This window comes from Mustelus asterias, chromosome 3, assembly GCF_964213995.1.
Source record: "Mustelus asterias chromosome 3, sMusAst1.hap1.1, whole genome shotgun sequence".
Lineage (NCBI taxonomy): Eukaryota > Metazoa > Chordata > Chondrichthyes > Carcharhiniformes > Triakidae > Mustelus > Mustelus asterias.
Genome location: NC_135803.1, coordinates 65,224,636 through 65,237,121, shown reverse-complemented (window position 1 = coordinate 65,237,121; position 12,486 = coordinate 65,224,636). Strand labels below are relative to the sequence as shown.

General features: G+C 43.1%; 1 protein-coding gene across 10 annotated transcripts in view; it reads left to right on the top strand.

The window, feature by feature from the left end:
• The first annotated feature begins 253 nt into the window (after positions 1–253).
• Positions 254–12,486, top strand: part of LOC144491367 (ubiquitin carboxyl-terminal hydrolase 47-like) — a 67,304-nt gene continuing 55,071 nt past the window's right edge. For 4 of the 10 annotated variants that reach the window (XM_078209081.1, XM_078209080.1, XM_078209083.1 and 1 more), the window contains exons 1-4: positions 471–859; positions 949–1,035; positions 11,188–11,284; positions 11,470–11,612. In XM_078209081.1, coding sequence (XP_078065207.1) covers positions 993–1,035; positions 11,188–11,284; positions 11,470–11,612 — 283 coding nt within the window. In that variant the 5' untranslated portion in view covers positions 471–859; positions 949–992. Of the gene's footprint in view, positions 289–470; positions 875–948; positions 1,036–11,187; positions 11,285–11,469; positions 11,613–12,486 lie in introns of those variants that run through there. The other 6 variants (XM_078209078.1, XM_078209077.1, XM_078209076.1 and 3 more) reach the window with 6 other exon arrangements.

Genomic DNA, 12,486 nt, shown 5'->3' with positions numbered 1-12,486 from the left:
GCCTTGAATATACATAATGACTGTACCCCCTCTGCTCTCTATAGAGTGCACTCCCACCCCACCCAAAAAACAGCACCATAGTATCTTTTATATTTTTCCAGGAGAGCAGATAGGACCTTTGGTTTAACATCTCATCCGAAAGACACTACCCCTCTCTGTACTGCACTAGTGTCAGCCTAGATTCTCATATTCAAACTCTGAAACGGGACTTGAACCTTACGATTCAGAAGCAAAGCTGTTATCAGTTGTGCCATGGCGGATATCCTTCTTCTATAAAGGCTCGGTGTTGTGAGACTTCTTACTGTTATTCCAGTCATTCCAGACGAGGCAGCCTAACTACTAACTACTAGTGATAAGGAAATTTTAACAAACAATAAACTGGGATTAAATTAATTGGAAATTGGAAAAAATGTGAGTTAGTAAATGAAAGACAGCATAGATTTGTTAAAGACAAATTGTGTTTGATTACTTTGAATGTATGAACAGTAGGTGGCGGGTTCACCACTGAGTTCAGAACCCAGGCCGGTTGATTCAAGATTCTAGCTTTACGTAAATCGAACTCAATAAATATCGAAGTAAAAGATGTTTTCTGTAATTAAAGGGAAGATAGATGCAGCAGCATTTGAGAAGAACCCTGTGCTGTTTTAATATTGCTGCGTATGTTGAATCTTCAGGAACAGAAACTGAAACGTGTTGCTGCTCCGAATCGGAATGAATGTGGGGAGGTGCCGAGTGGGTGATAAATAAGGAGTGAGTTGAATCTTAGTGCAGAGAGCTGGAACCATCCTCAGGCTCTGAAACATTCGCTTCACCGTTTCTGTAGAAGAGAGAGAGACTTCCCGGAGCGGAATAACTCATTGTAAATAAGGAACGCGTGAATTTAATTATAAACACGGAAAGAAATGGTTAAAATAAGCTTATTGAGTGACGCCGTTCATTTACTTGCAGATTAACAAGAGAGGAAGGACTGAGATAAAACACAGCAGAGAGAAATGGAGAAAAGGTCGAGACAACCACCTAGTGAGAGTCCTGAAAGTAAGGGATGAAATTGTTATCGAGTGAATTAATAATGAACTAATGTCATTAACTTGCTTTGCTTAACCTGTGGCGACGGTAGCTTTTATTTTGATACATCTCCAACTGCACATTAATTTCAAAACTTTTTCAGTCGCCAGCCGTTACTGAAAACTAAGCGACAGACCATATTATGGATAATAAAATATAATACAGTTAATGTAGTAAATCGGCCCGAGGTAGGGCATACTCAAATAAAAACGACAACTGAGTTAAAGAACATGCCTAAAAAAAACTTGCTCAAAGACGTATAACAACAGCCTCTATTTAGATAGCATCTTTGAAATAGTAAAACGTCCCAAATCAATATTTAAAAAACCATGGAGCCAGGAAAGGCTGGGGAGGCACGATGGCACAGTGGTTAGCACTGTTGCCTTACAGTGCCTGGTATCCGAGTTCAATTCTGGTCTAGGGTTACTGTCTTGTGTGAAGTTTGCACGTTGTCTGCATGGGGTTTCCTTTTGAGTGCACTGGTTTCCTCCCATACTCAAAAAGATGTGTGGGTTAGGTTGATAGGGGCAATTTAGCATAGCCATAGTGTCAGAGGGACTGGCAGGATAAATATGTGGGGATAGGCCTGGGTGGGATTGTTGTTGGTACAGCCTCCATGGACTGAATAGCCTCCTTCTGCAATGTTGGGATTATATAATTCCTTATGGGATTAAACAATGCCACAACTTTAAAATTTATATGACTGTTTTAAAAGAGGAAAGAAAGTTGTAAAATGGAGATGTTGACAGAAGATATTCCAGAGCTTAGGGTAAAGGTAGTTAAAGGTATGGTGAGGTGATTAAAATCAGGGATGATCAAGAGGTCAGAATGAACTGTGTCAAGATATCTGGGAGGGTTGTGGGGCTGGAGAGGTTAGAGAGATAGAAAGGGGTGAGGCCATCGAGGGATTTGAAAACAAGGATGAGAATTTTGAAGTTGTGGAATTGTTTAATCAAGAAATAAGGTAGGTAAGTGAGTGCAGGGTAGCAGAGCAAACGGGGGTTTGTGTAATTTAGGATGTCGCTCACAGAGCTTTGAATGAATTTGAGTTTGCGGAAGGTAGAAGTTGTCAAGTTGACCAGGAGGGAGAAGGAGTCATTAAGGTAGCAAGGGCACGCATGAGGGTTTCAGCAGAGGATGAGCTGAAGCTGTCTGGATTCAGGCAATGTTATGAAAGTGGACATGGGTGCTCTTGGTGATAGAGTGGAATTGTGGCTGAATCACACCTTGGGGCCAAACATGACACCAATATTGTGAACAAGCTGGTTCTAGTCTCTCAATTACCAGGGAGGGGATGGGTTTAGTGGCTGGAGAACAGAATTGGTGGCCAGCAAGGATAATGACTGGTATTCCTAATACTTATAAAAAAAATACTGCTTGCCCAATACTGGATGTCAGTCAAAATGTGTGACGTATTAGAGAAAGTGAAATGTTTCACGGAATGTGTTAATGGAGGGGAGATAGCAAAGTGAAAAGGTTTGAGTTGGGGATGTCAGAGCACAGCGCTTAGATGAGTGAAGACATGTCTGCCAATGTTTGACGAAGGAAACAGGGGATACACAAGAAGCAAACATTGGAGGAACGAAGAGCTAATGTAGGGTTAATGGTCCAGAGAATACTGGAGAAACAGAGGAGTAAGGCTATGGAGTATTTTGAACAGAAGAAAAACATTTCTAAGCTTGAGGTGTTGGTGAATTGGGAGCCAATGAAGGTGAGCACAGAGCTGATAGTTACAAGGGACTTGGCAGGAGAATTTTGAATAAGCTCAAGTTTATCTAGATTTGAAGATTTGTAACTATTGACAGATGCTGGTACTACTGCAGGGCCCCAAGACTATGTACAAAGAACTTGCAGCAGTGATGCCTCAGTTTCGTCTCAACAGGCCCTGGATTTTCTCGGCTCAGGTGGGTTTTGACGGGATGAATTGTGGAAATGGGTTCTCCACCCCAGAGATCTGAATGTGGGCATTCTCACTGGGGGCTGTGGACAGCTTGACATCAGTCAGGAAGCAGAGATTGTAGGATGGCATCACTCGCAAGATTTCCCACAGCTCTTACCCATTAAGTGCATAGGGACTGAACCCTTGGTTACTGGAGAGGGCAATTGAAGCCCCTGTGCATCACAATTGTAACAGTAGATAGGATTGAGGAATTTTAACCAAATCATTTCATTCTAGCTGTAATCGGTTTGTGAACTACTAATTTCACTGGCTACTCTAATGGAGCTGTCTAATGGTGGTTGGTACTGAGTGCAAATGTAAATGAGGGAGAGTCTGATATCAGCACAACAAAATAATACCATGACGGTGTTTTTGGAGAATATCCAAGTGTCATCATACCAGAAGGTTTAGTAAGAGGGACTGGCATTGCTATGTGGTTGGACTGGCTTAACATATATCACAATGTTATAGCTCACAGCTATTATTTTCTGATGCATTCATTGAATTTCGTTTCTCGGCCTTTTGGCTAAGATCAAGTGTAGTTATGCGGATGCTGCACTTGGTTGAGGTCATTGGGTTGCATTTAAGCTTCATTTCCATCTGAAGCCATTTTTAAAAGCGGCACCTCGGCCTTGTGGCTAAGATGCAAATGGGATCAAGCCTTGGAGAAGGAAACCTCCGCCTACTCCAATCAGCTTGGCTCATGTAGATCAGGCCCAAGACAGGGTAAAGGATTGCATACCCTGTCTTGTCAGCCTGGATCGGAAATGTCTCAACTTGTTGAGACTCTGAATTGGACTTGATTTGATTGAATTGGAAAAGTATATTAAAAAAATTGTATCAGATGGTAATATGATGGTGTTGAAGGGCTGATGGTGTGCAGCCTTTAAACTTATTACAACTGTATTCCCTTGAAGTAATGATGTGGAGATGCTGGCGTTGGACTGGGGTAAACACAGTAAGGAGTCTAACAACACCAGGTTAAAGTCCAACAGGTTTATTTGGTAGCAAATGCCACTAGCTTTCGGAGCGCTGCTCCTTCGTCAGGTGAGTGGAAGATCTGCTCATAAGCAGCAAACAGGGCATATAAAGACACAAACTCAATTTACAGAATCATGAATAATGATTGGAATGCGAGTCTTTATAGCTAATAAAGTCTTAAAGATACAGACAATGTGAGTGGAGGGAGCATTAGCACAGGTTAAAGAGATGTGTATGGTCTCCAGACAGGACAGCCAGTGAGACTTTGCAAGCCCAGGCAAGTTGTGGGAGTTACAGATAGTGTGACATGAACCCAATATCCCGGTTGAGGCCGTCCTCCTGTGTGCGGAACCTGGTTATCAGTCTCTGCTCAGCGACTCTGCGCCGTCGTGTGTCATGAAGGCCGCTTTGGAGAATGCTTACCTGAATATCAGAGGCCGAATGCCCGTGACCGCTGAAGTGTCTCCAACAGGAAGAGAACAGTCTTGCCTGGTGCCAGGCAAGACTGTTCTCTTCCTGTTGGGGAGCACTTCAGCGGTCACGGGCATTCGCCCTCTGATATTCAGGTAAGCGTTCTCCAAGGCGGCCTTCATGACACACGACGGCGCAGAGTCGCTGAGCAGAAACTGATAGCCAAGTTCCGCACACATGAGGACGGCCTCAACCGGGATATTGGGTTCATGTCACACTATCTGTAATCCCCACAACTTGCCTGGACTTGCAGAGTCTCACTGGCTGTCCTGTCTGGAGACAATACACATCTCTTTAACCTGTGCTAATGCTCCCTCCACTCACATTGTCTGTACCTTTAATAATTGATTAGCTGTAAAGACTTGCATTCCAATCATTATTCATTATTCTGTAAATTGAGTTTGTGTCTTTATATGCCCTGTTTTCTGTTTATGAGCAGATCTTCCACTCACCTGACGAAGGAGCAGCGCTCCGAAAGCTAGTGGCATTTGCTACCAAATAAACCTGTTGGACTTTAACCTGGTGTTGTTAGACTCCTTATTGTGTTTTCTCTTGAAGTGACCAGACCAATATCCAGAGTTTTGAAAAAACTATTTATTATTCGAACTATAGCAAGGACCTGGAACGCCAGCTAATGGCCAACCAGAGTCCAGCGTACAGGTTTATACAAGCAAATATACTTCCAGATTTGATTACAAGTAATATACATATACCAATTAAAGTAAAAGAATTGCCTCTATCCACTCATAACTACTGAATAGGGTTACATCATGCATAAGATACAAATGTAAAAAGCAATTCACAATCGTTGCACATCTGCTTAATTATAATATCCAATCAGCAAGAAGGTTTGATCATGTTAGCTGACCTAATTTATCATTGTTACAAGTTATCCTTAATATCTCAGCTTGTGTCTGAGTTTGTAGACATCAATTACCTCCCCCATGCCCGGAGGCGGCACGGTAGCACAGTGGTTAGCACTGCTGCTTCACAGTGCCAGGGACCTGGGTTCGATTCCCGGCTTGGGTCACTGTGTGGAGTTTGCACATTCTCCTCGTGTCTTCGTGGGTTTCCTCCGGGTGCTCTGGTTTCCTCCCACAGTCCAAAGATGTGCGGGTTAGGTTGATTGGCCATGCTAAAATTGCCCCTTAGTGTCCTGAGATGCGTATGTTAGAGGGATTAACAGGTAAAGATGTGGGGGTGGGCCTGGGTGGGATTGTGGTCGGTGCAGACTCAATGGGCCAAATGGCTTGTTGCTGCACTGTAAGGTTTCTATGATTCTAAGCCCAGAGGTCTGATTTAATGAATTCTTTCAGCCTAAGAGTCTTTGTTAGATAAGCAAAACTATATTCTTGGGTTGGATCCCTTGTAACATGGCCCTAACGCTTATCAGGGTCTGCTCTAATAAAAACCTGTGGGATTTTCTCATAACAGCTTATGTTATTTTTAAACTTATGTGATTATTAACCCATTCAGGTGGGTTCAGCAAAATGCCCTTAGAAGTCAATTTGCACTTTCAATTTTGAATTGTAATATTAGACCTTTACGGTTTTAAGTTTCTAGACTGGAGAAGAGCAAAGTTCAGATAGTTAAATTGCTCCAAGAACTTAATCCACCCAGTCTCTCTCCCATTGAAGATATGCTGCAAAATCGTCATGGACAATAGCAAGCACATTTTCTGCCAACTTCGCTCTCATCCATCAAACCTTAGGGATGGTCTGAGTTCATTTTCTAGCTACTCTGGGATTTCTGCCTATTTTGCCCTCCTTAGGACCTGTGAGATTTTCAGACAGCTAATTTATGACCAGTTTATTTCTCCATGCAGAGAGTCCCCTCATTATGGTAGCTCATGCAAGCTCCAAATACTAAATCAGTCAGCCAGAGGTCAGCATCAGTTTAAATTTATCTGAGTATCCTTTTTTCCTCAATTCCTGACAGGAAATTTTGTGCAAGAGTAAGTAATAGGAAATGATTCAGTCTGTGGATTTAAAAAAAAATTAATATAGCTACTGTGCATGCATTCTTCTGAATATTTAACTTTAATAAAATGGAAGCCACTTGAGAAAAATATGCAACCCCCCCCCAGAGAGAAAGATCTGTTAGCCCTCAAGAAAAAAATAATTGATAAAGGAAAATATTCGCACAGATTTTATTCTGATTACCCCTCTGTGAAGTTGCTTGGGATATTGTTGTTTACATTTCTAATTTATTTCTATCAAGCAATTGCATGAAGGCCTACTTTGTACTTAATAACTGTCAGGCTTGCATCAATTATACACTTAGTTCTCATGGGACACACATCCACAGTACTAAATCTCCTGATAATTTGGCAACAGGGGGCACAGTGGTGTATCATTGATTTGCCATGGGAGTTCTTGATATCGATTCCAGACCCGATGAAGTCTCATGACATCAAGTCAAACATGGGCAAAGAAACATTCTGCTGATTGCCAAGCTTAGCTGATGAATCTGTACTCCTCCATGTTTGGCACTAGTTGGGAGAAGCATTGAGGGTGGCAAAGATGCAGAGTGTACTCTGGATGGACATTAAATTGTCCATTACCAAGAGTGGCTCGGTAACACCACCACAGACCGAGCTGGATGAGTCCTAAAGGACATGGCTGATAGACTGCACCCTTAGCCAAGCTGCTCCAGTATAGCAACAAAACTGACATCTACCCGACAATGTGGACAATTTCCGAGCTATGTTCAGTATACAAACAGGATGACAAATCCAGCCCAGCCAATTACTGCCCCATCAGTCGACTCTCGATTATCAGTAAGGTGATTCAAGGGGTCATCAACAGTGCTATCAAGTGGTATGTGCTTAGCAATAACCTGCTCACTGATGCATACTTACAGTTTGGTCACTCAGCCTCCAACCTCACTAAAGTCTTGGCGCAAACATGGACAAAAGAGCTGAACTCTAGGGGTGAGAGTGATTGTCCTTGTCATCATGACAGCATTTGATTGAATGTGGGATAGAACCATAGAACCCCTACAGTGCAGAAAGAGGCCATTCGGCCCATTGAGTCTGCACCGACAACAATCCCACCCAGGCCCTATCCCCGTATGCCTACATATTTACCTGCTAATCCCTCTAACCCTCATATTTACCCGCCAATCCCTCTAATCTACGCATCCCGGGACACAATTTAGCTTGGCCAATCAACCTAACCCGCACATCTTTGGACTGTGGGAGGAAACCGGAGCACCCGGAGGAAACCCACGCAGACACGGGGAGAATGTGCAAATTCCACACAGACAGTGACCCGAGCCAGGAATCAAACCCTGGTCCCTGGAGCTGTGAAGCAGCAGTGCTAACCACTATGCTACCGTGCCACCCTAGGAGCCCTAGCAATTGTGGAGTCAATGGAAACCGGGGAAAACTCATCACTGGTTGGAATTATACCAAGCACAAAGGGAGATGGTTCTGGTGGTTGGAAATCAATTATCTCAGTTCCATGGCATCATTGCAGGAGTTCCTCTGGCTTCTGTCCTAGGGTCAACCATCTTCATCCTCTTCACCAATGGCCTTCCTTCCATTATAAATTCAGAATTGGGGACATTCGCTGATGACTGCATAATGTTCACTATTATTCACTGCCACTCAGATACTGAAACAATCCATGTCCAAATGCAGCAAAAGCTGTCAATATCCAGGCTTGGATTGATAAGTGGCAAGTAATATTCATGTCAAACACTGCTAGGGGGTTGACCAGAAACTAAACTGGACTAGCCATTTAGATATTGTGACTGAAAGAGCAAGTCAAAAGTTAGGAATCCTGCAGAAAGTGACTCGTGTCCTATTCCCCAAAGCCTGTCCATCAAGGCACAAGTCAGGAGTGCAATGGAATACTCTCCACTTGCCTGGGTGAGTGTAGTTCAAGCAACACTCAAGAAGTCTGTCGCCTTCCAAGGGCAATGCAGCTCATTTGATTGGCACCCCTTCACTATCAATGAATAGTTGCAGCACTCATCTACAAGATGCACTGCAGGAACTCTCCGAGGCTCCTTAGGCAGCATCTTCTAAATTCACGACCATTACCATCTAAAAGCAGAAGGGCAGCAGGCACATGGGGACACCACCACCTGGAGTTTCCTCTCCAAGCCATTCACCATCTTGACTTGGAAACATATCTCCATTCCCTCTGGGTCGCTGGGTCAGAATCCAGGAACTCCCTTGCTAATAGCACTGTGACATATCATTGAATCATAGAATCTCTATGGTGCAGAAGGAGGCCATTCAGCCCATCGAGTCTGCAGTGACTCCAAAACAGTATCTTACCCAGGCTCACCCCTCCGCCCGCGACCCCACTCACATTTAACATTTACCATTGCTAATCCATCTAACCGTCTTGGACACGAAGTGGCAATTTAGCATGGCTAATCCAACTAACCTGCACATCTCTAGACTGTGGGAGGAGCACCTGGAGGAAATCGACACAGACACAGGGAGAACATGCAAACTCCACACAATTACCCAAGGTTGGAATTGAACCTGGATCCTTGGCAATAAACGGATATGCTCCCCAGAAGGGTAGAGGGTTTTAGTTAGGTCGGGCAGCATGGTCAGTGCAGGCTTGGAGGGCCAAAGGGGCTGTTCCTGTGCTGTAATTTTCTTTGTTCTTGGCGCTGTGAGGCATCGTGGTAACCATTGTGCCTTCGTACCTATACCTCATGAGAGGTATACCTCACGATATGGGTCGTAATGGTTGTGAAAATAGATAAGTCCCCTGGGCCGGATGGGATTTATCCTAGGATTCTCTGGGTAGCTAGGGAGGAGATTGCAGAGCCTTTGGCTTTGATCTTTATGTCATCATTGTCTACAGGAATAGTGCCAGAAAACTGGAGGATAGCAAATGTTGTCCCCTTGTTCAAGAAGGGGGGTAGAGACAACCCTGGTAATTATAGACCAGTGAGCCTTACTTCTGTTGTGAGCAAAGTTTTGGAAAGGATTATAAGAGATAGGATTTATAATCATCTAGAAAGGAACAATTTCATTAGGGATAGTCAACATGGTTTTGTGAAGGGTAGGTCGTGCCTCACAAACCTTTATTGAGTTCTTTGAGAAGGTGAGCAAAGAGGTGGATGAGGGTAAAGCAGTTGATGTGGTGTATATGGATTTCAGTAAAGCGTTTGATAAGGTTCCCCACGGTAAGCTATTGCAGAAGATATGGACGCATGGGATTGAGGGTGATTTAGCGGTTTGGATCAGGAATTGGCGAGCTGTAAAAAGACAGAGATTGATGGGAAATGTTCATCCTGGAGTTCAGTTACTAGTGGTGTACCGCAAGGATCTGTTTTGAGGCCACTGCTGTTTGTCATTTTTATAAATGACCTGGATGAGGGCGTAGAAGGATGGGTTAGTAAATTTGCGGATGACACTAGAGTCGGTGGAGTTGTGGACACTGCGGAAGGTTGTTGCAGGTTACAGAGGGACATAGATAAGCTGCAGAGCTGGGCTGAGAGGTGGCAAATGGAGTTTAATGCAGAAAAGTGTGAGGTGATTCACTTTGGAAGGAGTAACAGGATTACAGAGTACTGGGCTAATGGTAAGATACTTGGTAGTGTGGATGAGCAGAGAGATCTCGGTGTCCATGTGCATAGATCCCTGAAAGTTGGCACCCAGGTTGATAGGGTTGTTAAGAAGGCATACGGAGTGTTAACTTTTATTGGGAGAGGGATTGAGTTTCGGAGCCAGGAGGTCATGTTGTAGCTGTACAAAACTCTGGTGCGGCCGCACTTGGAGCATTGCGTACAGTTCTGGTCGCCGCATTATAGGAAGGATGTGGAAGCATTGGAAAGGGTGCAGAGGAGATTTACCAGGATCTTACCTGGTATGGTGGAAAGGTCTTATGCGGAAAGGCTGAGGGACTTGAGATTGTTTTTGTTAGAAAGAAGAAGGCTAAGAGGTGACTTAATAGAGGCATACAAGATGATCAGAGGATTAGATAGGGTGGATAGTGAGAGTCTTTTTCCTCCGATGGTGATAGCTAGCACGAGGGGACATAGCTTTAAATTGAGGGGTGATAGATATAGGACAGATGTCAGAGGTAGGTTCTGCACTCAGAGTAATAAGGGCGTGGAATGCCTTGCCTGTAGCAGTAGTGGACTCGCCAACATTAAGGGCATTTAAATGGCCATTGGATAAACATATGGATGATATTGGAATAGTGTAGGTTAGATGGGCTTTAGATTGGCTTCACTGGTCGAGGGCCGAAGGGCCTGTACTGCGCTGTAATGTTCTATGTTCTATATTCTATGTTCAGGGACAAGAATGCAGCTCAACACCACCTTCTCAAGGGAGATTGGGAAGTGGCAAAAAATACTGGCTTAGCCAATAATGCCCACATCCCATAAATGAATAAATAATAAATATTTACCGATGCTATTCCTGATTGGTGATGTTAGGATTGACGTCAAAAAATAGGAACATTTTTGATGTCTTCAGCTCGATTCCAAATTATTCAACTTTGTGACATCAATAAACATAAAGTTGCTTATTAATATTTATTTAAAATTACCACAGTAAAGCATTTGGTCTGTGTAGCATGTATTGCAACTTTTTCTAAATTATTGTGAAAAATGCTGCAGAATTCCACAGCTATAGGAAATTTTGTAGGTTACATGCATATGAAAATTAGCATTTGTTTGGTTATTGTCTGTCAGGAAATGCTGCTGTTTCTCCATTAGTGATCAGTGTTAATAAAACTTTTATTTCTGATTAGAGTTTTCAGGATTACATAACCAAGGAGCCACTTGCTATCTGAACACATTGCTTCAAACTCTCTACATGACTCCTGAAGTGAAGGAAGCTATCATCAGGTTTGTACAGTTAATGTAATAATGAACTTCTGAATATATGTTAGTCACATGTGCTCTAACTACTTTGAAGTGTAAAATGTTTTTGTTTGAATATTTACAGATGAAAAGTGAATAATAGGTTATGTAAAAGTTATTCTCTGTACTGGAAACGTATTGAATTGTTAAACAAATAATCAACCCATTAGATTTGTGGAAACGACAGATGGAAAGTTTATTGAGGACTCCAGCATTTGCTACCAGCTGAAAGTTCTGTTTGCAGAGTTAGATGCAAATCATACAGCAAACACGCATGGGATTACAAGGAACCTGGGCATGAAGGAGCAAGATGGTAAGTCACAACATGCAGGAAAAGACAACATATATATCAGACTGGCATATAGCATGAATAATGGCATATCTTGTAAAATGTTATATGTTAAGTTACTGGCTTGGCAGTCATGTGAAATGTTCATCTGAAGTTTATAGAATCCTACAGTGCAGGAAGAGGCCATTCGGTCTGCACCGACCACAATCCCACCCAGGCCCTATCCCCATAACCCCATGCAGTTACCCTAGCTAGTCCCCCTGATACTCAGTGACAATTTAGCATGGCCAATCCGCCTGACCCACACATCTTTGGACTGTGGGAGGTAACCGGAGCACCTGGAGGAAACCCACGCAGACACGGGGAGAATGTGCAAACTCCACTCAGACAGTGACCCAAGCCGTGAATCGAACCGGGTCCCTGGCACTGAGACAGCAGTGCTAACCACTATACCACCGTGCCGTTCCTTTATCAGAAGATTTACCTTGGATCATGGCTCAAATATATCTTCCCAAAATGGGGTTTGACTTGTATGCCAAATATAACATGAACTGCTCGTTTTGGTTGCCACTTTGAAATGTAAAAATACTGGTAATACAAACTAAATCAAAATGTGACACATTTTACTAAATGAAATAATTCTACAAGCCTACCTTTAACCGCAAGCAATATGTTTTAAAAATCTCCAATGAAGCGTGTTCATTTTTCTTGGCATCCAATGCAAAGAATTCACCAGTTGATTCTCACATCCTGTGGTTAGTATTTGAACTTTTGTCGAACCTTCCCACTTCACAATTCGACCGTTGGGCATATAATACATCCATGTTGCTAATGTGACATCACGGTACTCACGTTTTTGGCGCTGTTTCATGATGTATCACTGGAAACTGGTCATTTT